The sequence below is a fragment of the Falco rusticolus genome, chromosome 1 (assembly GCF_015220075.1).
Source record: "Falco rusticolus isolate bFalRus1 chromosome 1, bFalRus1.pri, whole genome shotgun sequence".
NCBI lineage: Eukaryota > Metazoa > Chordata > Aves > Falconiformes > Falconidae > Falco > Falco rusticolus.
The window spans coordinates 108,774,167-108,802,140 of record NC_051187.1 but is presented as its reverse complement, the minus strand read 5'-3'; the positions used below and the strand labels follow the sequence as shown (position 1 = coordinate 108,802,140).

General features: G+C 41.4%; 2 protein-coding genes across 7 annotated transcripts in view; one reads left to right on the top strand and one right to left on the bottom strand.

Annotated features, from left to right (window-relative positions):
* Positions 1–4,535: 4,535 nt before the first annotated feature.
* On the bottom strand, positions 4,536–14,183 carry COPS4 (COP9 signalosome subunit 4). Of its 2 annotated transcripts, XM_037395490.1 has the most exons (10): positions 13,998–14,183; positions 12,667–12,746; positions 11,729–11,880; positions 10,342–10,445; positions 9,329–9,482; positions 8,047–8,197; positions 7,503–7,673; positions 6,045–6,160; positions 5,616–5,700; positions 4,536–5,115 (listed from the first exon to the last, which is right to left on the bottom strand). In XM_037395490.1, exons 1-10 carry the CDS (start codon positions 14,069–14,071, stop codon positions 4,982–4,984), a joined length of 1,221 nt encoding a protein of 406 aa, XP_037251387.1. In that variant the 5' UTR covers positions 14,072–14,183; the 3' UTR covers positions 4,536–4,981. The 2 variants fall into 2 exon arrangements, with proteins under 2 accessions (XP_037251387.1, XP_037251396.1); XM_037395499.1 differs by lacking the exon at positions 12,667–12,746 and having other exon boundaries at positions 4,743–5,115; positions 13,998–14,106.
* A 270-nt stretch (positions 14,184–14,453) lies between these two features.
* Positions 14,454–27,974, top strand: part of LIN54 (lin-54 DREAM MuvB core complex component) — a 41,527-nt gene continuing 28,006 nt past the window's right edge. For 3 of the 5 annotated variants that reach the window (XM_037395475.1, XM_037395466.1, XM_037395431.1), the window contains exon 1: positions 14,454–14,688. The gene's annotated coding sequence lies outside the window, so the exon portion shown is untranslated. Of the gene's footprint in view, positions 14,689–15,179; positions 15,273–23,842; positions 24,941–27,797; positions 27,962–27,974 lie in introns of those variants that run through there. The other 2 variants (XM_037395439.1, XM_037395448.1) reach the window with 2 other exon arrangements.

Below are 27,974 nucleotides of genomic sequence, written 5' to 3'. Positions count from 1 at the left end.
ATAGCATCTTTGAAAAAAAAAAAAAAAAAAAAAAAAAACACAACAAAAAGAAAACCCCACCAAAACCAAACACCAAACCCAAAACTGTTTTCTGGAAGTGTTCTTGTCCTGTTTTTTCTTAGATCATCAGTCAGAATGTCAAGTTTATGCTGTTGTAATAAAACTAATGTTGTGTACTCACTAAGAATCAATCAGGGCTGCCTATTCTTTTTAGTTTAACGTTCTTAGTCTGGTAACTTTTTTTACTTTGCTTTTAGATTATCTTTTGCAATGAATAACAAAGCCTAAGTAGTAACTACTCCAAAGAATAAAAACATCATTTCATAAAGAACTCATTTATTATGTGTAAAGTAAAGTCTCTAGGCTTTTAAAAATAACGGATTTGCATTGGTGTTGTCTTCCTAATCGATGACATGCATTGTTTCCAGGTTTCTTTGCAGAAGTCTTTAACTACATAAATGCAACTCAGCATACTAAACTTTTATTGAAAAAAATTGCAAACCTACCGAAACCTCCTGAATCCCAAGATCAGTCCCACACTGCAATTAAAAACATATTACATATTGTTTTGACTCAGACTGCAATAAAAAGTCTGTTTACTCCCTCATTCTGCATTAAGTGTTTCTTAATTCCTTACACTTTCTACTCTGGTGAAGAGAAAACTTTCTGGTACCAAGTGACCGATTAGTTGAAGTACAACCTAAGCCATGCATGTGGGAAGCAAGCTTTGTAACATGTTTTGAGTACAGGTAAAGCCTCAGAAATCTAAAAGGCCCAGAGACTGATTGGTTTGTTCTTCTGTGCTCGCTATGGATGAACACAGTTTAATCACAAAATAAAACTGGGAACGTGCTGGTACTTTTCCTTAAGAGCCGAGTCCTCTACATTGGTTATGCGTGCTTACATCTCCATCTAGTGGGAAGCTGCTGCTTTTGGCTCCCGCATTAGGTCAGGCCCTGGCTGAAGCAGGAAGGATACCTGGTCTGACAGTGGGACTTGGGCTCAGAGGGGTTACTTCTGCCCTGTTAACATGTTGTTAACTTATCACCAAAGGTCATCTTGGTTTTGAGGCTAAAGATGGCCACATGGGTTTCTCCTCTCAGAAATATTCCGTAGATCTATGTATTGCTTTCCAGAAGTCACTCCTGGCCCACAGGAAGAAAAGATACTCCATTGTGAACACACTCTGGTACGGTTTTTTTTAGAAGTGTCTTCTCCCTTAAGTAGCAGAGTGAAGCAGTAAATGCACTAAATGAGATATGTATGAATGGCCTACAAAGCACACCTCCATCTGCAAAGCGCATGCTCCCAAGAGAAGAGCTGTGTGCAGAAGTCAATGTGACTCACTTTTCAGTATAGAAAAAAGTATTTGTAAGATAATTAAGAACCAGGAGGCTCCCGACTAATATTGACTACGTCCACATCTGTCTTGAAGGGAGAGAAAATTCTTAGCCAGTACCACTTTGAACAAGTTATAAGTAATCTTTCATGAAAACATGTGGTCAAAATACCCTTCATCCTTGACTATTTACGTCACTATTTTGCTCATCCTTTTTTGATGGTCTTGGACTAAAATATCCAAGAATACTCACATAGCTAAGAATAACATTACAATTGAGTCTAAACTCACGTGACAATTTCTTACTGAGTAGGAGTGTAAATATGCTTCGAAACACGATGCCACTCAGTGATCTAGATGTGTAATAAGTATAGCAAGTGTGCATGGTCTGTTTTTTTCCTGTATTACAGAATTTGATTAGATAGCAAGTACTTGCTGCTGTCAAATTATTTGAAAGAGCAGTGATGTGCTGTCACCCTGAGCTTGACATCCTGAAGCCTTGTGAATTCCTTTCTTGAGGGATGTTTGCCTTGTCATCCAACTCTGTTGCTTCTATAAGCAATTCAAGAACTGAAAAGTATGAAAGTAGCTTGGATCCACAGTATGTACCTAGACAGGCGATTGAGTGAACGGAGTTTCCAACAGAATGGAGATAAGAGTATAAAAGCCTCTGAAGACTCAAATGTTTGTCATGTTTAAAAAAAACATCAACAGCAGAAATAGAAAAAGAGTAGCTTAGTCTATTAATTCTGCGAGTGCCAATATCACTAAATGCTTCACTTCTTTTATCAGCCTGTTAAATAAGGTACTTACTAATAGCAAATATAAAATTTGCAGGCTGCTATCCTTCCTATGTTAAAGTTCCAGTACCATGCAAACCCTTGTTGGTTGTTTTTTGTTTGGGAAATGGTGGCTTCCTCTACAACTGTTGCTTTCAAATGCAGATGGTTCTGAAATTGTTTTTTTTCTCCCAGACTGAACAGTGAAATGAGTGAAATCTTGCTAATGAGTATTTTATTGCAATAGGGCTAAATTTCCATTACTGCAAAACTAAAAATTCATCTCCTTGTAGGATTCAACAAGTAAGAGTTTGTGCATCCAATTTAACCCCAAATCCCTAAGTAATGTAAGTTTCATGGGTCACTTAAGTATCCCGGGGGAAAAACAATATTAACAAAGTCAAAACATAAGCAATAATTTCTGGATAAGCCAGGCACTTACTCCATAAAGAAATGAGACAAGGCGTCTGATCCTCTGTAGAACAGTAGTTAACTAAGTTTACACTGCAATTCTCAAGCTGTAATGGTATGACTAGTTAAGGGAATTAGATCTACCACATCATTTGAAGTTTCCATTATAATTATGAAATAACCCACTGGACTTCAATGTCCCTAATCACAAATTTTTGAATGCTTTATTTTTTCTGCTCATACTAATTAGATGACTACTTGAGTAATTATAGATACTATGTATCTAGCTGTCTTACATTGTCTACATATACTTTTTGACATATAGTTGCCTTTGAAGTAATTGGGAGAGTTGAGAGGAAAAAAAGGTCATCTGGAAATAAAAGAAGCAATCCAATGAACAGCCAAAGCGAGTCCTGACACAGCTGCCTTGGAAAAAGTGGTACAGCAAAGATGCGTACAGTGCACCTCAGGACTTGCTTGTGGTCAGTATGGCCTTTATTGCCATCTACTGAAATACCACCATCTTTCCTGCAGCAAATAAATTATTTACTTCTGCTGTGTTAGAGGGTAATGCAGGAGGCTATTTAGTATTACAGATGAACTTTGTGAGTATTGGAGGTGAGCATCCAGAGTGCCAGGCACTGACTAGTGACAGGAGACCCTTACACTGTATTATGTCAGCTCATACTGAAGGACAACAGACACTCAACCTCTGTCTGTAATAAGGATCTGCAAAATCTTCCACCTCTACTCTTCTACAGCAAACTTGTCAAGAGGTGGGCAGCTCCTTCCTGCTCCCACAGCTGCTGTCACCACTCTCTCCCAGAGAAACTCAAGGATGCTACCAACTGGGAGCCATTGTAACTTACTTAGCCAGTTGTTCTGGGACTCAGAAACGTCACCTGCCAGGCTGACAGAAGTCCATACTATTTATGGATGAACTCCTCTTCACTAGGCTCCTGGCTTTTCTAAAAGTCTCAACAGCACTACAAATATAAATGCATAAACATGTTTAAAAAACAAAAAGGCAAAACAAAAATGAAGGCATTTGAGTTGTGAATTAAACCACAACCTTTCACTCTTAAGACATCAACATCCTCTAGATCTTGAGACAAAAAGACTACAATGAACGCAGACTGAAAACTCATTAACAGTATTATTACTTCACTGAAATGAAAAAGGAACTAAGGTAATTCACATTAAAGCTGGAATTACAACCTAAACAAGATCACCTCAAACTGAAACATAATCTCTGGGCAGGAACAGCTATTGATGAAACTCTGACTTGGCTCTCCATTACCAGATGAGCTCTTGATGGAAACCTCTTCAGTCAACTGCACAGTAAGACTCCATGTACAGCTGACAGATTGTAAAGATGGGTATAGTGTACAGCTCCAGACTGACAAACATCAGAAGGGCCACTTTGGCATTTTGTTGCTGGGCATATGCATTTAAAATTAGTCCTGCTTATCACATGAGACCTTCACCTCATCATCCTATCTCATTATGTAAGTAATAGGCACAGTATTCTCCAGCCACTCCAGTTTCACGTGTTTAATTTTTTGTACTGCAGAATACTTACCTGTCAAAAGTCTTTTGTCACACCTCTAGTTCCAAAAAAACACTGGATAATTTTGTAAAATTATCAATTCATGCTGACCTAGAAAATAAAACAAAAAGCATGCTTGGCTTACCTTACTTGGCATGTGCTATGTTCTCAACACTGTCACTATCAGTGCAACAAGCTCTCTTGGGAATGCTGGTCTCTGCCCCATCTCTCAGCACAGATAAGTCTGTACCCTCCCGCACCAGTGCGGGAGAAGGGTCAGTATTTCCTTCAGCTAAGATTTCAGGCTTGCATTTTATAAACAGAGGAGGAGGAAAAAAGGTGGTTTTCATTTAACATTTTTCAGGAGCTGAAACTGACAATTCAGAAAAAAAAAAAAACCAACTTACTTCAAGTTATTGCTTAAGTTAAAAAAAAAACCAAACAACAGGCCCCTACAACACTTAAACCAAGTGGCTCATTCCAGGCTTTATTAGAATAATTACAACTAAAAGAAACATGGCACTTACATTTTCACAGCAGAACAAGCACCATAGGAAGTAATGGGCTACAAAGCTATAGCAATATAGTGGAAAAAAAAAAAAAAAGTAAAATTAAATAAACCAAAACCAAAGCTTGCTGCAGACATTACAGCTGCTTTTGCGTGGAAACTACAGCTTTCAGGACAGTAGAGTGCAATGCAGAGGCAGCAACAGCATCATTCTATGCTCAAGAGAACTGGGGGACTGTCACACCAAACACTGTATGACCTAATTCTTAGCCACAGTGAAAGCAGAAGGTAGGGAAATAAAAGTGGGTTATTCATTTGGTTCACAGTCCTACTCAGTTCCCTTCTTCCAGCACAGCAGGCAGTTGACTGCCTCCATTCAGACAACTGCTGCACAGTCACTGAGCCATCTGGGCCTCCATTGCCTGCGCTGTCCATTCTGGGGCTGTCTGACTTATCTTCTCCAGCAGGTTGTTGACCTGGAAACACAGTGACTGAATCTGCTTGTCCCAAGTTGGCAAAGCTTCACGAGCTGCAAAAAAAACACAAAACAACCAGCCCACACAAAAGTTAATTCTTAGCTTCTTAGCAATTTCCATGTCTTTTCAACTGTAACCTTTTCTTCTGCCACTGCCCTCACCTACCTCACAGAGGAAGCCTTCCTTGCAGCTACATCATGCTTATTTCTGTATTCGAAACCTACAATGATTCTGGCTGTCTGTTACAAGCATAAGTCCTGCATTGCAAAGTAGAACTGAACAGAAAACTTCCTGGTGAACCTGTTCCTACAAGTAGACTGCTGGAATAAATTCACATTTTCCTGGGGGTAAGAAAATACATAGCAGGGAGGGTGGGTGAAGTGTGGTCCTCCATTATGGCAAACTCTGCCACCTCCTGATTGCAGCAAGCTCACTTCAGATGGAAGATGGTAAGAAACCAATTTCTTTATCCTGTAAGGCAGCAAACTGAAAAAGCTCACTCTGAATAGTGCTAAAAAATAACATACAGAAATATTACTGTGGTCAAACTTACTCTCAAAATGAACAATTCCATCAATTTGATCAATGAATCCATTCATGCGACCCTCAGTTATCATCTGAGAAGCTATTTTTTCTGCCTGAAATAATGAAGAAAGATATTAGAAACTACTTTTATTCCAAAAGAAGTTAAAAATTATTACGACTTGATAGTCCTTGTGGGTTTTTCAACAGCTCCATGCATTGGTAGGGGAGGAACCTACAGACAACAATACAATTATGAAATGATTGGACATACTATCAGTGGCATCTAACTCCACCATTGTTAATTTCACATCATGTACCTTTCCTTGTCATAAGATGTGCTAGATATTTAAACTTCCTCATAGTATGGAAGTTTTCATTATTTCCTAATATTGAACACAGCTGTTTTCTCATGTCTCTGATGCTCCTTGTTTTTACAAAGGAAGTAGAAAACTGATACCTTAGCTGCAGGGATTTCCAGTAATGCTCCAAGCTCTTCAAAAGTAATGTTGTTATAAAGTTTGCTTGCAGATAGTAAGTTGTGTTCAATAACAGCTCTGTCCAGGATACTGGAACCTTAGGGTTAAATGAGAAAAACATCCATTACTGTAAGATTGAAATACTTGGTTTATGTTGTAGAGGAGACTTTTTTTCCCCCCAAGGGGGAAAGTGAGCAGAAGGTATGCCACAGAGAGGAAAGTGAAAAAAAAAAAAAAAAGAAATGGATGGCATGTGGTTGACTTTAGAGACAAGTAGCTTAAACCCTTTTATTTAATTTCTAGAATAATCAAGTGGAGCCTTTGGTTTTGCCAGAAGACTCAGCACCCGAACTGAGGGAGTTTGACCTCCTGTGATCAGCTCCTAGCTTGACAAATGGAAAGATCATTGCTGGGTTTTTTTTTTAATTCATTACAGCTCTTAGGGGTACAATTAACCTCTCTTATGGTGCTTGTACGGTGATAAACCCTCATCTAATCTCTCTCTTCTTGATTTAATGGTTTAACTCATTTGCCTCTTAACTTCCAGTTGAAGATAAGCATATTATTAAATACCAACTAACTTGCATTCTTTAACTTATATGGACAAAAAGAACAGGTTATAAATAAAGAACAAACTGACCCAAGGAAAGGGCTGCAGCTTATTTTTAGTAAGTACCTTTAACCAGTTTTCACCTCTGTGATTACACAGTTGTTTAGCTGCCCTTAAGTAATGAGGATTGTTCACTAGGAAGGTTTTCCTGATTAAGAGGTATTTCACGTTTATGTATTTTTCCACTTCAATATTTATTCTAATCTAGGAAATAGAGACCAGTGTGTTTAGGATTCCAGTGAAGTCATTACTTCACATTACTTCTCACTTTTCAGAGGTTCCAGGAAGAACAGAGCTAGTAAGATGTCAGCAAGAAGGACCAGAAAACAATTTGGAGATACTGTGAGGTCCAAGTCATCCCTTCACTATCTGCCATCTTCCTGTCAAGTCAGGAAGCAGTTCAAATAAATTTATCATCCACACAGACCACTGACAGCCTACATGCAAGTCACATATTTCTAGGCACCCTATTTGTAACAGTGCCTTAGAACTGGAGAAGCTCAAAAGGACAGACTCAAAGTATGAGGCAAAGTTAGAAGTACTTGCAGGTTGTCAGTGAAGAAGACCGTACATGGACACAGAAACATTTTTAGACATTATCTTCCACATGAGTATTTCAAAACCTTAATAGCCAATCAGAAAGATTCACTATGGCTAAGAAGCTTTACTATTAAGCTACACTCATGAGGGTAATATGCTGGGAAATAATTTTAAAATAATCATATAAGCAAGACTAAATTATTTTCCATCACATTTCTTGACTGCATTGGGCAAGTCTAATTCATGTGGATGAACACCTAGCATTACGAGGCTTTAGAGAAATACATACCATCAGCTGTAGTTGCCTTCTGGTGAGGCATTAGCATAGCTGCAAACTCTTGCAGTTGATTTCCACGGATAATTCTGTCGAGATACATTTTCTCCAAGATCCCATAGGCTGCAAGCTGCTGGCATCTCTCATCCTTGAAAAGTGTAGCAAGCATGCGAGAACGCTGTTGTCCTAGGAGAGTAAGGAATCATCCTTATAAGCAATCAACAAATCATTGAGTCTTTAAACAACAGAAAGTTATAATCTTTTTTTTTTCTCAATACATGCAATTAACCAACAAAGCTTTACCAAAGGAGCTCAGCTGTGTTCAGTTCCAAAATACTGTTTGCTACTGACTCTTTTGCACCTTTAGCCAAGATGCCACCTTATCACTAGCAAAGACACAGAATTAATCCAACTCTGAGTTAACAGTATGCCAACAGGTAATTTTGACATCACATTTGCAATTCTGAATCCCTCCCCACAAGTAATCCAGCAGCTGACTTGCTTCAGGGTATATGAAATACATTGGGTCTTTTACACAAAAACATAATGTGTATTTTACCTGCTGATGCCAAAATAGTACAGTGCAAAGCATGCTTTAGTGCCTCCAGTCGCTCAGTTTCATGGACTATGCTCTTATAGGAGAGCTCATTGTATCTTTGGGCAGCCTCAATGAACTTTCTTCTGTAATCAAGAACTCGAGCATAGCAAACCTAGAAAGAATGTCTGTTTCAGAAAAGAAAACTAACAGGGGTGGTTGCATAATACAGGTGTGTATAAATTGCCCCATTATCAAGTGACAACTCCCATAAATTTTGCTCTGCTGCATCCTAGGGAAATCTGTGTCTTCAAATAATTAGCTTGACTTGTAAAGCTCTTGCTGAAGTATTATGGAAAGCATTGGAAAGGGCATTTCCCAGCACTAATCACATGTTAAACACTGCAAATATGTAAAGGCCAAAGACTAATGAAATATTGTACAGCTGATATTGTAGCTATGCAAGCTTCCCCTTCACTACCAACACTGACAGCTAGCAGCACTTAGGTAGCAACTTACACATTTCAAGTGTTTGCTTCTCCCTTTCAGAACCACTGGCAGCATTCAATATTTCTTCTCTCCCTTCCTTTGTGCTTTTATAACGCTTACAGAAAATATTTACACTTTCAAATGAGTGCACACTTTAAAACATAGCACAGAGGGGAAGAAAAAAAGAAAAGGGAAAACCAACAAACCAAAACCACCACACCCTGAGCTACAGCTCAGGGCACATCTGCTTTGTGTTGTAAAATTTTAAACACCACCACACCTGATTGGTAATACTGCACTACAGTTATCACTGCTCATCTCAGTTACTAAAATAGTTTGAGAAATGAGTGTACAACTTACGTATACAGTAAACCCACAAATAAGCAGAAAGGTCAACAGTTACTTTACTACTTGAGACTTACAGCTACTTCTATGGATAGGACTTACTATTTAATTATTGGGGGGGGGGCTTCCATTGTCCCCAATATCCAATATTGGATTTTTCTCCCCTCTTAGATTTACAAAGGTGAAGGTAGGTAGTATTTCCAATAATATTTCAGATGTTTTAAAGCCTAAATTTTATTTCCAATCAGTACATTTGGCATTTCAGGAACCTTCACAGACTTAGCACCATATCATAAGGATAGAACTTTTTAATTATTGCTAAGATGTAGCTCTCAAGCTCCCAAAACCATTTAGAAGCTTTTCCCTTTGTCTCTTTCCTCATTATGAAAGTTTTAGTGGCACTGCATAAACACATCTCAATGTGGAATCATCTACCTTCAGAAAGAGAAAGCAATAAAGTAAGTCAGACAACCTTATAATGGATTTGCAGCTGTTCATTAGTTGATTCATTCTGAAGCAAGGAAGCTCGATTAATATAAGCTTCTGCTTGAACTGGGTCATCATCCTCCAGATACAGCCTGGCAATTTTCAGGTAGGTCTCCAGTTTATAATCTACATTGTACTGTCTGTAGAGAAACAGAAAATCAAGTGCTCAGAGTTGCTCCACAACTACCCTTGCTCTTAACTGTTTTAAACATCTATTACAATTATTTAGCACTTGGCAACATTTGTTTTACTCTGCTTTCTTCTTCCCTAATATGAAAATTAGTGCTCTCGGTTTAGAGTAAGGAAATTTGAAATGAATGCTAATATAGAACCAGCTCCTACAACCATCAGCAGAAATAATGCTGTCTACCGAGACACAAATGCGTACTCTAATAATATGCTTTTAGTAGACTGGAATTTGCCTTAAGTGGTGAGCCACTAGAGTTAAGAAGCAAACTTGCACTGGAACAAATAGACACTAAACAGGCAAAACCTACAGCAATTCCTTTATATGCCTACAGAGAAAGGACAGAAAGGACAGCCAGTGAAAAGGAACAGCAAGGTTTCTACACTCAAAGAAAAACCAACACAAAACCACAAACTCACAAACAAAACCTCACAAGAAAACTCAACTGTATTTGTTAGTATCCAATTTCAAACAACGTCTTCATTTTGAACTGTAAAAGTGAACACGTGGAAGAACTGCCACCTTTCAAGAACCTCAGAAGCATTCTGGTAAATAGCCTTCTTGATAGTATTTTATCAACAAGACTAACAGGTAATGCAAAACTTCTGGTGCAGTATTCTGACCCACTGAACTGTTTACCGTAATGTACAGTCATCATACTATACTTTTGTCATCTCGCAGTAGGTTCTGGCCTGAACTATTGAAACTCTGGAAAAATATGCAACCCCAAAATTCTCACTCACTGGTCTAGTTAAGTACAAGGGGAGCAAGTGTATTTAATACCACAGAACTGTGTCTAGCAGAGTACTTACTTTTGCCCTGTTTCTAAAGGGATCCCCACCAATACTTGTGCTGCATTTCTCCAGTCTTCTTCTTTCTCATAGATTGATGCAAGATGTTGCCTTATTGAAGCGACCTAAACAATAATAAAATCAATAGTAAATGCTATGAAAGTTGAATGGTTCTGTATTAACTTTCACAGTATTTGTTTTTGTTCATTAATCCCCTCAACACACCCCAGCTTTACAGACACAGCAACCTGCAAGCATGCAACTCTTCCTGCATGAGGAGTCCTGAGTGAGACTCCTGCATCAAGCTTTAATACCAAGCTTTTTAAATATGAGTGCTGATTTGATGCATTTCCACTTAAACTTGTGACAAGATCAAAGGAGCTTATCTTCAAGGAGCAATAAGTAGTAACCTTTTAGAAAGTTTTTTAAAAGATGAAATAAAGCTTCCAAGAACTGAAGCACCAAGATTCACAAACTATTTCTTGCTGTTATACCTCATATCATGCCCATGAGACATGAACAAGGTGACTTATGATTAGATCCTAACACACACACTTCTACTTTGTAGAGCAGCTGTCAGCAGGTAAAAACATCAGTGCTTATAATCTGGGTTTTGTAAGCAGAAGTGTGGGTAAAAAAAAGAAATCATCTCAAATCTTGGATTTAATTTATGCATAATCCTAATAACATAGGCAAGCATGTTCAGTTAAAGAAACTGAGTAAAGAAACAGTTAAAGAGTAAAAGCTGCTTAAAAAGACAAAAGATAAAGAGAAGCAAATACAAATCATGACACAAACTCCCTTGCTTTTCTTCTTGAATACTAGATCCTAAAGGCTTTTTATATAAATATCTTCTGTAGGAACTCTCAGATCACAGTGAATACTCCTAAAACAAAACCAGGACCTGAACTGAAAAAGAACTGCAGCATGTTGATTAATTAACGATAACTGGGATTCCAAGAAAACATTTTTTCCTGGTAAAATGATTATACTAACACACACACACACATACTTATTTTGAAACAAAAGCTATTTGTCAGAGCTTCTCTCTTTACATAACCTGCCTGTTCCATTAGTTGCGTAAAACAATATAAGGAGTACCAGTCTGTCTCTCAATAGTACCTCCAGTAGCTTAAGCGTTGTTTCATTTTAAGAAGCCATTTTCTGGTAGCAAAGGAATTACATGAACAGCATTCCAATGAAGAGACAAATTCTGTATTCTTCGCATTTCCTAAATACTATGCATTTAGCTCAGGTTTTGCATGTACAGGAATGCAAAATTGGACTCTTAAGTAGGAATATCTGCTTTGAATAGCTTTCTTAAAGATTTAAAATAGTCAGCAGATAAGGGCAAAAAAACCCAAAGCCAAGCCTGCAAACAAAAAACCCCTCATCACGGATCTCTCACCTGCTCTTCAAATGAAATAACTCTAGGCTGTATTTTTTCCAAGGTGAAGTGGTAAATTTCTTTGGCTGTGCTGTCAGGAAGACTTGGAAGATGGGTACAGAAATCTGTCAGCAGCTGACGTGAGATCACTAGACTGACATTCTCATTCACCACTGGTTCAGAGACAACACATGGAAGAAAAAACAAGATGGATGCAATGCTTCTCAGTGCCTTCACTGTAAGTGATTATTTACTTTTATATTAAATTTTAATATTTCAAGGTTTTAAATCCGTATCCAAGCAAAGGGTGGGGTTTTTTTCTTTGTTTTTAAAAGGTGATTTTTTTTCTCTCAGAAACTGTTTGTTTACACTAGAGGTCACCAGAGTTCTAACCCCTCATAGATAATAATGAATTTCTCACTTTGATTTACAGTTGAGAGAGATGTTACCTTCTGAATCACTTTTCTGTTTCTGAAAGATCTTGGACAAAGTAGAACTTCAGGCCAAAGTTCACTAAGTTAAGAATAAACTTTCAAAAAATACAACCATTTATACATGTATTCAATAAACCAAATATCCAATACAACACAAAAAAAACCCTAACCATTTATTCTTAACAATTTTTCAAGCAAACTCAAGATGGGAGAAGGACGTTGTTAGTTTAAGTATTGCTTGGCATTCAGTATCAATTTTAGCATTCAACAGAGAATACTTTTTCACCTTCCATCACTGTCACATCGACAGGTTGGAAAGTTATAATAACTAACAAAGCTTACAAGTCCATTCTCCTATACCTTCTGAATGTGGCAACAATGGTTCCTCTTCTAGTTGTTTTTGAGTTCCAACAGGATCAACATATCATGTCTTTATGTAGCCTCACATAGAACTAAGAAATACGTAATCCCACAGACCTCTGACCTTCACTCAAGTGTGCAACCAATTATACCAAATGCACTTACTTGCTTCCACAAAAGCTTTCAAAGCTTCAAGTTGTTCTACACCTGACAGCTGAATAGCTTTTTCCAATATTTGACGATACCTGTCCACAGATTTAAAAATAAATAAATAAATAAATAGAAATCACTCAAAAGACACATTTTTTCACTAACACTGTTTGTTTCTCTGCTTACTTTCTATGTCAAAGTCCTAACTTTGCTTGTATTTTCTATACCTTTAAGGTGGCAATTTTCCAGTGTTTGTACTCAAATGTAAGAAGATTCACCTCAAGTTGGTATCTGGCTCTTTTTAAATCCCAGGACTAGATTCTCAAATAACATAGCTCACCATTTTGTTATCTGTGAATACATGTGCAATTCTGAAGGTTTAAAAAAAAAATCCACATCCCTAGGATAGTGCACAGAAAAAGTAATTAAAACTATCACTCATGGATTAATAAAGTTAGTCAAATGTGCAAAATGCCTTATTCAATGAGAATGAGAACAGTGTTGGGAGCGGAAGATAAACAGAATGTTATGGCCACTTGACATGAGCACTGGCACAGCTGTTTTTAAGTGTTAATTTCTGCAAAAATATCAACTCCCGTTTTCACGCTTCATAAACCTAACTAAACTTGGCCTGGGCCACAACCTCAGTGTGCGCAACACTGATGAAGTATTACAATCATACTGAAGCCACATTTTGAGGGGATTATTTCCAAACTTTTACACGACGCTCCTTCAAGTGAAGCAATTCCTCTAGAAAACAAGCAACGGGACTGGAACTTGCAGAATTTCAGTTGACTGACCGACATCTGACTGAAGCCTCGCGGGAGAGAAAAATCTATGTGACACATTGCACCGCGAGTAGCTCAAACCCTAAGGTTTGCCCTCCAAAATACCCACCTATAGAAAATATAGAACAATAATAACGATGGTGGAGTTAGTGACGCATCTACAGCAGTCGAGAAAAACTAATTTCCCCGCCTCACCATCCCCGCGGGGCCGGCGGGCAGGCAGCGGGGCGCTGAGGGGCGGCGGGCAGGCGTGAGGGAGCCCCGGCGGAGGGCCCAGGCCCCGGGCGGCTGCCTGCGCCAGGGCACCGCCCGCACACTGCAAGCCGCCGTTAGCGACGGCGGAGAAACAAATAAATAAAAAACTGACAGAACCACCTGGTGAAATCTTTCCTCCCGCCTTCTTTTTACTTAAAAAAAAAAAAAAAAAGCGCGGCCATTGGGAAGAGCCGCCTCGCCCTTTGAGGCGAGTATGCGTGCCAGGGATACTGTGGTGGGGTCCGCCACCTCCCCCGCCCCAACGGCCGCTCATCCGCCTCGCCCCACCACGGCGGTACTCACTTGCCCGCCAGGTCCTTGTGAGAGCCGCTGGAGTTCATCAGCTGCGCCAGGTCCTGCCTCACCGCGGCCGCCATCTTCACCCACCCGCCGCCGTCCCCCTGGCCGCCGCAGACCTCCTCCTACCATAGAGAGCCGCGCCGCGGGAAGGCTAGAGGGGCGGCCGCGCGGCGGGGTCACGTGGGCGGGGAGCGCCCGCGCGGGCAGAGCCCGGCCGCGGAGATAACGCCCGGGCAGGCGCCCCGGGGCCGCAGGGCGGCACGCGCAGGGAGCGAAATACAGGCGTCTGCAGCCGCGCGTGCGTGTGGGTGGGCGCGCGCACCGGCAGCCCCAGCGCGCGGCGAGGCTGGGTCCTCCTCCTGTGGCGCGCGCGGCCCCGGAAGCGGGCCGCCTGGCGCGGGGTGGGGCGGGCCCGGAAGCGCGGGGCGGGGCAGCGCGCGCGGGGCGCTGCGCCGGTGGTTGCCAGGGCGGCGCGGCGCAGTATTATGGGATGCGGCGGGGGAATGGCGCGGGGCGCGTGATTTTGAACAAACACGGCGGCTTCGTCGCGGGCGCTGCCGCCGCCGCGGCCGCCGGGCGCGGTAGCGGAGGAGAGGGGACCGGCGGCGGCGCGAGGCGCGGAGGGCGCGCGGCGACGGAGAAAGGTAGCGGCGACGGCGGAGGAGGAGGAGGAGGAAGAGCGCCCGCCCGCCCGGTGAGTGCGAGGGGCGGGAAAGCGTTAGAGGGAAGAAGGGGGCGCGGGCACGGCTCCGCTGGCCGGGAGCGAGCGGCGGAGCGCTGACAGCCGCCCGCCGCCGGGAAGGCGCAGGCCCGGCCCTGCTGGGTGCGCTCCCTGCGGCGGGGCGGGCTCCCGAGCGGCCCCGCCGACCTCCCCGGGCTTGCGGGGACAGCCGCGCCAGTCGCTCCGCCGCCGCCGGGGATGCCGGCTCGGCGGGTCTCGTAGCCGCTGCTCCCTGCGACCAGCTGCCCCTGCAGCTGCGGCGGGCCGGCGGCCAGGCTCCCCTTCGGAGCGGGGATGTGTGCGGGACGCGCCGCCGCCCCGCTCCTCGCCTGTCCGGAAGCGGCCGGGGTTTGGCGGCGGGACAGTTGGTGGGGTTGGGGGGGGGGGGGCGGTGGCGGGGCGGAGCGGCCGGGTGCTGCGGCGGGGGCAGGTGCGGCGGGGGCGGGCCGCTGGGGGCGGTGGTGACGGGGTGAAAATGGCGGATCTTTCGAAATACGGCGGCGGCCGCTGACGAAGCCCGGCGCCTCCCGACCGCCCCCGCGCCGCCCGCCGGTGAGGTGAGGCCCGGGGGGGGCGCGCGGGGGGAACGGCCGCCCTGCGCGGGGAGCGGCGGCCGGTGCCGCTGGGGCTCGGCGCGCCGGGCCTGGGCCCGGCTCCCCCGGGACAGCGCGTCCGGCGGTGGGGACCTCTCGGGGCCGGGCGGTCCCGGTCCCCCGGCCGTGCCGCGGCGGCGGGACGCGGCGGCAGCCGGGTTAGGCCTGGGGACGCTCTCTTCGCCCAACCCGCCGGCGCGGGCCGCTGGAGGGACCGGGCTGCCCCGCCAGGACCTGCCCGACTCGGTGCGGGGTGTCGCCGTCCCGCCTTTGTCTACGGGGACGCTCGCCGGGGCTCTGCCCCGCGGTGGGGGCGAGTGCCGCGCTTCCTTCGCTCGCCCGAGCGCCAGGGCGACCTGCGCCTGCCGCGTGCTGCCGGGCGGCCGCCCCGTGGGGAGGGGAATTTTCACCTGGACCGTCTATCGGGGTAGTCCCAGCTTCTCGCCTTGTCGCCTTGGCTTGTTATTGGTGTATTGGTGGTCAGGACGCCTTTGTGAATGACGTGTGGTTGTCACTTCGAAGCGTATCATGTAAAAATTACATAACGCTTGGTGTGGATGTTCCGAGTCCTGCGAAGCGCTGCGGGATGGAGAACGTGTGAAATCGGCCGCTGGAACGTAGTGTGCCCAGGAGGAAAGCTCTCTGATTTAAGATTTCAAGTGAAGAAAGAACAGATATTTAAATGGTATTTCATCAGATCATTCTGAACAGTTGATAGAAATATATTACAGCCATTGTAGAAAATACTGAATATACAAGAATAATTTGGAATTGTCTTTGCAATTTTTATATAAAGCTGAGAGTACTTCTTTTGTTGGGAAATCCTTTTGTAAAATAAAATACATTAGATGGACTCATCTGTCTTTATTCTCCAAGTAATCCAGTTTACATATGTGTCAGCAAGCGGTAACTGTTGGTTACACGCCTTGTACAGGCTTGTGTCAACCTATAGAGAGACATACAGCAGTGTTGCTCTCTGTAGGCCAAGCACTCTCAAAGGCTGCCTTGAAGAGCATGTTAGAAAATACAGCCCAGCTTCTCAAAGTGGTTTAAAAGGTACTTCACACTTGTTGTAATGCAGTAAGCTTCAAAAGTTTGTTATGCAAGGTTGACTGTTCAGATTATGTATCAAGAACAACTTGCTGTTTTTTCGTTTGCTTATGCTTCTGTCATGTCCAAGCTCAAACAGTTTGTAACCGAATGCTCTGAATGGTTCGGCTTGAGTTCTCAAAAAGCTTTAAGTGGTTTCAGGTTGAGTCTCTGCTAACCACACTTAAATTTGAAGTGTGATGATGAAGAGTGTTGTCAGATTTTAGCTTTAGAGACATTTTACCTCATGCGTTGGATATCTTTTACTTTAGGTTTTGAAAAGCAGTAAAAGCCCCTTAGATTCTTTTCCCTTACATGTATTTGAAAAATGTCTCGTGGGAGGCAAAAAAAGAAGCAAGGTAGACTGGGGGGATGTGTTTAGATTTCTGCTTCAGCAACCAGCTGTGCTTCCTTACCTGTAGCTTGGTCTGCTTTTGCTTCATTGCCATTCCTGCGCTATAGGGGTAGCGCTTGCTCTCTTCACGTGCTGTTAGAAGTACATCTTCATGTCCTACAGATTTTGTATACTTACAGTGGTGGGATTCATAGAAAGTACCTAGGAGACAAACTCATGGTTGGTTGGACTTTTTTATTCTGAGCTGTAGGAGCTCCTGATAAGAAGTGGAAAACGTTCCTTGAACTCCCTGTTCAAGGGTTTGTATTTTACTTTACCAGGCCTTACATTTGAGAAGCTTGGTTTCCTCAGTTGCTTAGAAAACCAGTAAGCAGCATGTGGCTTTTGGTACAGCCTGTGGCTAGGCTTTCTCACTTGACAACATGAGAAAACATAAGTTTTTGTTGCACAGGCAAGAATGAGACTGCTGCAATAATCCCTTGATCAGTGATGGGGGTACATAGCTACATGAAGTGAGACATTCAGGTTTCTTGCGTTCCAGATCCAGATGTAGATTAGTGGCTCCTTAACTCTTCCAACTTGTGTGCCGTCCCCCTTCGGAAGCTGTACTTACGCAGCTGAATGTATTGCTAACCATGTGAGGGTTATGCCCTTAATTTTGGGCTCTGCTGTCATTTGAGTTCAAGGCACATACCAGATCCCCATCTCTATGATCTGGCTGAGTTTGGGGTTTCTTTTTATTCCTTTGGAGTAACAGCAGTTTCTCCTGTGGACTCAAGGAGCCTATCTAAGTGTTACGTTCCCATTTACTTTGGAGAAGATGTAGCTATGCACTGGTGTAATCCCATGAGTACCTGTTGCTGCTTTGCTGGTGAGAAGAATGGCTATATTCTTCCCTGGCAGCTTCTTCCTTTTCCATGCTTTCCCCTTCTCTTGTGCTTTGTAAGCTGTTAAGCAGCTACAGGTAGATCACAGTTCTACATTAGAGTACATTAATGAAGAACAAGACTGCTCTACATTAAAACTAAAGTGGCTTTTGTTCTAGGTTGGAATGAATCTGTACAAAATGGCCTGACATAGTCCAGTGTTCTGTCACTGTTCAAACAGTTGGTTTTATCTTCCCCTTGCCTCCATGCAGGGAGTATAAATGCCAAGCTGGGAGGGGAGGGAGGCTCCTGGGCTTCCCAAGCCCCCTGACTCAGCTGAATTTTTGGCTGTGGTGCAATTCCCTGGTGCTGTTCTGGTGCTCATAGACTTCGAACTGAGTTATCGCAGCCCACTGACCCACCAGAACTTGCTCACTGCTATGTGGAGTAGTTTTCTTCCTGGGTTGAACACCAGCATCAGCAGCATGGAGAAAGCGGGGCCCACAGTTCGGTTTGGATGGCCAGCTTTAACCCAGCTTGGTTCCTTCATCTGGGCTGCCCTTGCAGCTACACAAATATTTGCTACCACAAGGAGGAGGGGAAATGTTTGTGTGGAAATGAATGGGCAGATGCCGAAGGAGGATGGGAGAGCTTTAGCTGTAGTGCCGGCTTAATATGCACAGGGAATTGGAGTACAAGGAAAGTAATGCTGCTGGTCATGCACACAGTGGTCTAAGTAGCAAAGGATGCTATTTGAAATAATAGTGCAACAAAGATACTGCTAGGATGTTTTTCACAGTAAATCCTAAAAAATTGTAGCAGGTGCTTGATTTATTACTATGTAATTAGCAGTTCACAGATAAGGGTTTTTGGCTGTTGGTTTTCCTTTCAAAATTATTATAGAAGCTTAAATTACCCAGAACTTGCCAAGGGAAGAAGGATCTGCTCATAACTGGTATGTGGGCAAGTGGTTGGTTTGGGTATTTCTTTCTCCATTCATTCTTAAAAAGAAAACAACATGGCAGTGGTGGCACAAGCTGTCTTATTTCCTATTAAAGAAAAACAACAAAAAACCCCACACCAAAATCTTGTATAATATAAAACTTTTATGTCCGTATCACTTTAACTGTTACTTTAAACATATAGAAGTTGCTAATTTGTGTACCTCGCCCGTCCCTCCAATGTGTTGCATACGGTTGTATGTATGCTGTGTCACGTAGGGAGCATTCGCTTAACAGAATGTAGAGTAATGGGAAGGGAATGGCGTGCGTTGGTTGAGTGAATTGTGGTTGCCTTGGGAACTATTATTTTGAATTTTGCAACTATAGATGGTTAAATTTGTGGTGAAGAACACCTGATACTTTCTTGGTGTTCCTTGTAACTGATGAAAAAAGACTGGATACTTAGAGTAGTTGTGTATTCAGCATTTGATAAGGAGTAAGGTTGGGCTTTTTCCTTGCTGTAGTTAGACATTGGTGTTGTATTTGATAAATCTAGAACCACGATACTCTGGGAAGCATGTAGACAAACTGCCGTATCTTGTCATCTGTAGAGAATGAGAATGGCAAGTATTTTGTCTGTCTTAAAATGATTTGGTTTCACTCTGCTGTTACATGTGCAAACATGGTGAGTTTGCAGTCTTAAGTGATTAATTTTTTCACTTACCTTCTGTTAACTCTAGCTTTCTTATGCATTCATCATTTTTGTTGGTTTCATGACTTTTTTTTAAAGCAATCTCCTGGTTGGTTAGCTTAAACAAAAGACTGAAAAAATGTGGTGCTGAGTGATTCTGTAATTCTTTGCTTTACAACAAAACACATCTTTCCATTTTAGAGACGAAGTGTAAAGTGTCAGAGAGTAAGAAAATCGGGAATGCATAAAATGAATGACACTATTTTACCCATTATTGGAATGGTAGTGGAATTGAGGGATGGCACTTAATTAGGATAATTGTAGGTAAAGTAAGATCACATACGTGTGGTTGTGGTCTTTCATTTGATAATATGCCGGCAGTATGGGGTGAATCTTGGGTATACATATACTTCCGTGAAAGCTTTTCTAGCAAATGAAAGAGACCATGTCCAGTGTCAGGAGTTTAAGAACTGCATTTCCTGTTTTTCTTCACCATTGATCTTGGTGAATTTCAGTTACCTGGATTAGTTGGTGTGTGCTTGTATGTACTTGGCAGAAAGGGACTAAAGAACACAGCAAACAAGGAGATGAACTAGCATATTTGTTTTATTGTTATAAAATGACACAATAAAATTATTTGTCTCTCTTTCCCTGTCGATATCAACTTGGGCAAACAAGTGACCTTCACTTTCTTAACTGTGGATCGTTTCTGCTTTGCATGGGTAGGTGTTCTATAACACTTGCACTGTAAGCAGTCAAGAGTTTGTGGGAACTGTGAGCCTGTTTTTATGTAGTGAATTCAGTCTTTTCTTGAAATATGTTTCTTCTGTTTGCTGGGTTCATGTCTGGAACATTCAATGAAGAGGGGTTTTTTTCCACTTGCCAAGAGTAGTTCTGGTGCCAGTGCTGCTAACTTGCAGTGGCAAAGGGACCAACAAGGCTGTAGTCAATTTAGCACCTACAGTGATATTAGCAAAGGTCACTTCTGTTTCCTGTGAAGAAAAAAAAAAATCAAACAATTGGATACGGGCTATGAATTCTGCTGGGAGAAGCAGAAAATGTGAAAGAAGGAAGCTACTTGTGAATTTTTACCATTGCTTCTGGAACAACTAGAGTAACTAAGCACTCATTCTCTCTGTTGAATGGGTAGGTGAGTTTTGATATTATGTCAGCAAAAAGATGTAAGTTGAATAAAAAGCTTTGATAAGTTGGTTGTCTTGGATTCTTAACAAAAATTCTTAGTGACATTGTTATCATGAGTTGTTACATTTGCCTCTACTTCTAATATTTGTTTATGGCTGCAAAATAAGCTTTGTCTGTGGAAGAGAGTTATCTCTTAGCAGTCCAGATAATAAGAACCTAGACTACACCCAGCAATGCAGATGCTATACAGTTTGGTACAAAGTCATCCCATAGTCACTTAAAAGTGATACTGCTGCTGCTCAGTTCATTTTGATATGTTGTAGTTTGATACAGAGCTGTTTAGCTGCGTGTCCTGAGCTGGATTCTGGGGGAACTTACTGAGAAAACCCTCTGATGCAGGTGCATTCAGCTCATTCTGGATATGTGGTGCTTTAACAGTGTAGCAAACACCTAGAGCAGCTGAGTCACAGCAGACAACCTGCTAAAGCTACAGGTTTGCTTTGATGTCCTGTCATCAACAACAAAACAACACTGTTAATTTCCAGTCCCCAAAGTTATGAATTGACAGTTGGCAAGAGCTTCTTCTGTGTACAGAGTTGTCTTAGATGTAGTAAAGAGGGAAGCTATGAGCTACGTGGTCTTGCAAAGTAAAAGAAGAAAATAGCCTTTTTCCATGGAGAAACACAATTAAGGTTTTGCATGTTATTATTTCCTCTCTTGCTAATTCTGAGAATGAGGTGAACCTTCTGGATTCATTTCAACTTGGACAGTGTAGTGGTAACTTGTCCAACTGATGGTAGAGTGTTTGCCATGGAAGTCAAATTGGAAAGGACATTCTATAAGGACAGAAGGGAGATGGATAGATTGAGCAGAATAGAGGGCGCATGCAAAGAACTCTTCATTCCAGGTGGCCTTGGTATGCTGTTTGGAATAAAGCATCTCCAGGGGTAGAGTAAGATACAGTAAATGTCTCTCTGGGTCGCTTTCAGGATATTGAAAACAAAGACTGTAAGAGATAATGTGTGGTCCTAGTCACTGATACGCTTCTTTTCTGGCTAGTCCTGTCTGTAAGGCTTTTTGTTGAGGGCATTTTTGGGGCGGTTGGGTTTTTTTGGTGGTTTGTGGTTGGCTTGTTTGTTTGTTTGTTTTGTGTGAGGTGTTTATGCAAAAGCTTAACTGTTGGCTTTCTTGTGTATGCCTAAACTTACTAGTTTGTGTTTCAGAAGCTCTTCAACCTTTTGTGTTATGATAAATGAGACTTCAGAGATCTGAGAAGCCTATGTTTGAAGTGGCCCATATGGTCCTGGAGCAGAGATTAAGATTTCACTGAAATTCCCATTTCTCCTATTTATCTCTTGACTCAAAATCTTTATGCAGAATTTCATTCCACAAAAGCCAGTCAGCTATTGCATAATCCTAGTTATTTAAATAAATTCTCCCCAAAAGGAATATGGAGATGCTTTATCTAGAGATTAAAGTGGGAGGGAGGGGGTAATAGTGTTTTTCGGCATCTGAACCCAAGTCACAGTTTGCCTGCAGGCTAGCTATTTATCTTCAGCTCAGTCCTTCTGCAAGTAAATATATTCTGTACTTGTTAAGTGTTGTCATGTTTAAGGCTGGTGGAGCTGCTGAAATCTGCAGCTAGAAGCATGTTTTTTGGCAAATCACTGCAATGTAACTGAGCTATTTTTGCTTTTCTTTCGATGCCTCATTGGACTCAAAAAATTAAGAAAGCCAACTTTGATTTCTAGGATAAGTTTAAAAAGCAATAGTGGCCATAACAACTTTCACTGCTGTCCAAATCTTGACAGCTACCCTGAAAGCATTACAGTTTATGGTGTCTAGATTTTTATCTGGTTTTCATCTCTGTGTTCTTCTAACTTTGAAAAGAATCATATGATTGCATAAGACGCACAAGGAATTAAGGTTTTTAGGGCAAAATGCTTTTTTGTGCCATTGTAGCATATTTTTAGAAATTAAATACCCCACTGAAATTGGGGGGGGGAAGTCAGGGGGTGGTGGTGTTTTGGTTAGAACGAAGTTCATGTGTTGTACCTTCTGACTGGGCAGTGCTGCTGAAGAATATGTTTAATGCACCACATAGTCATTGTGCTTCCTGATTTACAAAGACTCATAAAACTGGTAACTATTCTGTTGTGATGAACCTTTGCCCATAAATACAACTCTAAAATGCACTTTTGCTGAAATTGCTGGCAGCAAGCCTAATCTTAAAAGATGCCCAATACGATAATACTTGTTAAAAGTCTGTGGGGAGCTCGATACCAAGCCTACGATGGCAGTTGTCATGCGTGTTGTTTTTAAGTGTTCTTGGTGTGATATTGCTGTGTGTCTGAATTCTTCTGTAGCCCCACATTCAAGAGACACCTGGAATTTGAAAAGCAGTTTATTTCAAGCTATATTTAAAAGAAAAAATACATTTCTTGGACCTAGTGATAAGTACTCGGTACTCTTCACATCGGTTAAGTTACAGGGGCTTTTTCAGTCAAGCTAAGTTCACCACATATATTCATTTTAACTTCAGATTCCTAATGCTTTAATTTTGGCCTTCTAGACAGAAAATAATTTGAAACTATTTTGGGAGTTAGTTATTTTGGTCTCACCACAACGTTGATTGGATATGCTTCATTAAAGACTGAAAGGCCCAGGTATCTACAGACCCAAATGTTGATCGTTCATTGCAGTGAACACCTTCAGAATGTGCTTGATGATCATAAGGTCACTTGTTCAGGGTTTTTTTTTTTCAGCTTTTGTGCTACTGTATGTTGTGAAAATGGCTGAAACTGGCATGCAAACCAAGGGAAGGGTGGCGGAAGTGTTGTGATTTTTGGTTTCTATTTTATTTTTAGTTTGCATGAACCTCAGCTTGAAAGTAGAACATTGTTTCCAGTTTCAGAAACAGCTTTGAAGTGTTCTGCTGCAATGAATGTTATTTCCAGTTCTTTCCTGGAAAGTTGCTTTAAGTAAAGAGCATGCATTTGTTGATAATTAGAGCATAAATGGCTATCCTAATTCTGTGTTTCTACCTTCATAGCCTCGACATGCTAATCATTTGAAAAATACACTCATGTCTATGTTCTCTTACTTCTGCAGAACTTTGCACTGTTAGATTAGTGGGCAGCATTAGCATAATAGTAATGCCTTTGTTCTCCAGTGCAGTCTGGAATTTATTTATCACTGGCAAGGATTAGACCCTTAAAGGGTGCTAAGTTCTCAAGAAGCAGATTTATCATCAGCTTGCTGATCTTAGTCCATCCTCAGAATGATATGGAAGTTAAGTTTTCAGCTGTGAGCTGAATTGAGCCACAAATAGCAAACTCGAAGTGTCAACTGATGATTATGAGATGAGTATCTATGCAAATTTAAAATGTAGACATGGCTTGAAATGCAGACCAATATTAGTAAAATGGTATGGTTTTGTCCCCTTCTTAATGGACATTTAACTAGCATGTGAGAGCTAGGTAGCAAGTGTGAGCTGTGCATGGGAAAGTAATTTGACATTTAAGTGATTTTAATTTTCTAGACACTAATGATTCTGGGCGAGTGCTTGGAGTTTTGTTGGGTTTTTTCAGTAATACTACTAAGTACCTCACAATGGCTAGAATGTTTTTCCTTAATAATCTTGTTTTGTAACTGGTGGTACATTTGGGCAATGTAATATTTTCTTCTTGTGGTGAAAAGGGCATTGTCCAATCTGGAGTTACGTATCAGAGTGGTTTAGAATGCTGGTTTTCTAGTGAGCAGTACATTCATGTACCTGTAATGTAATTCAACCATTTACAATTTGTGACATGCTGCTTTCATCAAAAACTTGGCTATGGCTTTTTTCCCCTTTTTCTTTCTAACCTCTGGTTTGCTTGAAAGGTTCTCTGACTCATGGGGAATTTTGGTTATGTACTGTATCTAAGGTCTTTGTTACTTTGATAGTAAATTTGCTTTTGTACTCAGCGTGTGTAATTAATTTCTGTGGTAGCATGCTGTGATTCCTTGTACATGAGTATTAATTTTGATGTGAAGAAAACAGCTATAGGTCATAGAATAGCAGAGTTTTAAAGTGTATTTGTAGCAGTGGTTGTGGTGAAGGAAGATGCAGTCACTAAATCTTTGAGGGTGTGATCAATGGAAGATTTTTGTGGTGAAGGCAGTGTATTTCATATCAATAAGTTGGCAAAATGGTTCTGTTTTGAAGACAATAGGACGTGAATTTTTGAAAACTTAAGTAAAAGCCTTCTAATTTTTTTTTTACAGCATGTCTACAAAGAACATCTCTTTGTTAATCTGTATCTTTTTGGGTCATTGTTTTTCAGCTGTCCTTGTCAATATTTTATAACGTTACATGTCAGTGATAGCAGCATATTAACTGTTCCATGATTGAATAACTGCAAGGTGTTTCCCCCCCTCACCCCCAGTCGCAGGGACTGGAAGTCTAGGAAGCAGAATGGGACCAGTTGAAAGGATTGCTGATGCAGTGTTCCCACTGGATTGTACTTGGACCTCTGTTGTGGCAGCTTCCAACTACTTGAGGCCTGGTAATTTTAAACTGTTTGATCTCTAAGTATTAAGACCCAAAAAGTTGGATTTCTTTCAGCTCAGCAGCCTTCTGGAGTTTACATATCACCACTACTGGACAGGCCAGATAAGCAGAAGCTGAAAAATTTGAAAAGCATTTGAGCACCTGAACTTTGCATGTGGCTGACAGCATCTCATGCTTCTTGGATAAATCAAAGATCCATGCTGTATTTCTTCTACTTCCTCCTGCCTTTGCCTTTGTTCTGATGAATGGATTTAGGAATAAAATAAATTACTATGTTTTTTAAACCTTTACTAGTTAAGAGAAATAGACTGATTTTATGAATATAACTTCATATGAATATTTTGAGATTTTTTGCTTTTAAAATCCTCAAATTTGAGCCATAGCCTGGCAACAGTCAGTTGCTCAACCTTTATTCAAAAGAGAAGTTATAATGTTCTCACGTTTTTGTCTTAGCAAAGGAAATGCCAGATGTTATCCCTTCTGTATTGGATAGTTGATGATACTGTGTTCTTGTTTTTTCCCTCCACATCTGCATTTAGAGTCCATTGTGCTTGCAGTGAATAATTACTTGTTTGGTGGTCCACTTTTACTTTTCTGCTATTTATCTGACCCTAGTTTCCAGCCTTATTCCCTCCGCCTGGTTTAGTAAATCCCTTGAGGGATACTGCAACTATTGGTGTTTTCCCTTAAACTTTGAAAATTATTAGACAGGCACCTTGATTCTCTTAAAAGCTAGTAATATCTAAACTTTATTGATCCTCAGAAAAAAAACCTGGCCTTTTGCAGTACCAAGGGTGGGTGGAGATGCTAGTAAGTCTCTTAATCCAAATAATTCTGGTTTTCTGTTTCTTGGGAGCTGCAAAACTGTATCTTATGTTATGTCCCTCAGGAAAATGGTAATAATTAATATATGGTCCTGTTTCTGTGTTCTTGTGGCTAGCCATAGTAACTAGTTTCACATACACATGTCCATGTGACTTGTCTCCTGGATAATCACACCAGCAGTGACCTCTTGAGGACTGGGATTTCTTGTGGTGTTTCAGCATTCCTCTTCATACTTCTTTCTAAGGACTTTTACAGTTCCTGCCTCAGGAAGTTGAAAGTATTTGCCCTTGCTCTAGCACTTAGTAATGCTATGTTTAGGTGCGTGCATCTCTCCCAGCTTTTTACAAAGAACTACTAGTTGCTGTATCTGGCCAAGATACTTGGTTTCAGTTAGCATTTGCTTAGCATGCAGCAACAGTTACTGATTCCCAAGAGAATCCCTGTTCTTTTGGGGGCTATGTTGGACTTTGTGCCTTTATGAAGCTTTTGATTTTGGGATAGGGTTTTTTTGTAAGTCAAGATAGATACTCTTGCAAAAGCTGTTACTGATTTGATTTCCCTATTTTCTAGTGAAAGTGACACTTCAGAATTTAGTTTAAAACTAAAATTGCCAATGACTCAAGGCAGGTCTGGCCAATGTTCTTAAACCTGTCAAGTTATACCAGAGTCTTCCTATGGCTAAGCGCTACCAGGCCTGTACTGGGTACTGAGAATGGGAAGGGGACTGCCAGTGGGGCCACAACTGGTGACAAGTCCCTCAGACCGCCACTTCATTTTGATGACCTTGCTCACATGCAGCACCATCCCAGGACATCCTATCAAGTTGGTTTCAGCAGCCTTATTTCTGAGTAATCTGAATTTCCCAGCAGTTGTCCTTGCAGTACATAGCCTTCCTGATGATTCTGTAACATATCCTCCTGTAAATGCTGCTCTGAAACTGCTCCTGGTTGCAGACTGAGAGGTTAAAGATTGTTAGTGAAATGCAGGCATTTCTGGAGATGTAATAAGATGCAGTTAGTTTCTGTAAAATACAGGCATTGTTATGTCTTGCAATGTGTTTACTTTTTTGCAGGTCAACCTGCTTAAATATTGATTCTTTTGATTTTCCTGTTTAGTGTGGCTGCTTTGCATGCTTTATCAACAAAGGTGTTGATGTAATTGATCTCAGCACTTTAACAATGTTAGTTTCTGTCACTAGTATGTCAGTGCAGAATCTTTAAGAGAAGGAAGAAAACAGATCAAAGTTCACAGGTACCTGTCAGACATCAGTTCTGTATTTTTGCCAACAATGATGGCGTTCTTTAGCCTCTTCCTTATAAATTCCTCTTACCCTTTATGACATTGTATACATTATATATTTTTTTGTGAATATCAAATGTAGAGATCTGTGCTGTGGGTAAGTTGATGAGGTGGTTCACTCAAGATGAACTTCTATTCCTGTCCTCCTAACAGTACTCAGCATTTTTCAGAGTTGTTGCTCCAAGACTCTGCTGATGGTATGCTTTAGTCCCTGCTTTTTTTTAATATGTTTTTGGCTGGTTTGGTGTCCTGAGCTTTTTCTAAACAAATCTTCACTATGTGAATTTACTCTTGAGCTTTTAATTTAGCTGTATGGTTGTGTTGTAGGCTAAAATATTCTATTTAGTAGTCTGATCCTGGAATTTTTTTATGGAGTTCCCCAGTCTGATAGTGTGCTTACATACTTCCTTGGGTTAAATTGTTTTTTCTTCAGGTTTTGAGCTAAATAAGGGTAAACACTTACTGATGTATCTGGGGGGGGGGGGGGGGGGGGGGTGGTGTTGTAGGTACAGCCCTTGCATTACCAAGTGACTCAAAGCCTAATTGCTGAAGTGAATGAAATTTTCAAGTCATCTTAAATAGTTAAAGTAATTCTCTACCCTGTCTTGAGTATCTCAAAGCTGTTAGAATCTTAACATGCTTTTACTGTTGGAAATCACTTTAATAGCGGAGCTGGAAAAATGGAAACAGCACATGTTTATTTTTTCTAATGCTTTTATACCAAACAGCTGGACTTCTGAGAAATTCTGGCTAAGTACCTAGGAGTAAAATCTGCAGGGATGTTGAAGCAGCCTTTGATGACAGCAGTTTCTGGAATAGCTAGGATGAGATTTTCCTTATTGCATTTCATCTATTTCAGTCATATCCAATAAGCAATGAAGACATAGAACAGGTAGGTTGTGTTG

Coding starts and splice junctions, on each gene's coding strand:
- COPS4 (XM_037395490.1), bottom strand. CDS start 14,071: ATGGCGGCCGCGGTGAGGCAGGACCTGGCGCAGCTGATGAACTCCAGC. Junction 12,747..13,997: donor CACAAGGACCTGGCGGGCAA/GTGAGTACCGCC, acceptor ATCTGTGGACAG/GTATCGTCAAATATTGGAAA. Junction 7,674..8,046: donor TACTATTTTGGCATCAGCAG/GTAAAATACACA, acceptor TTACTCTCCTAG/GACAACAGCGTTCTCGCATG.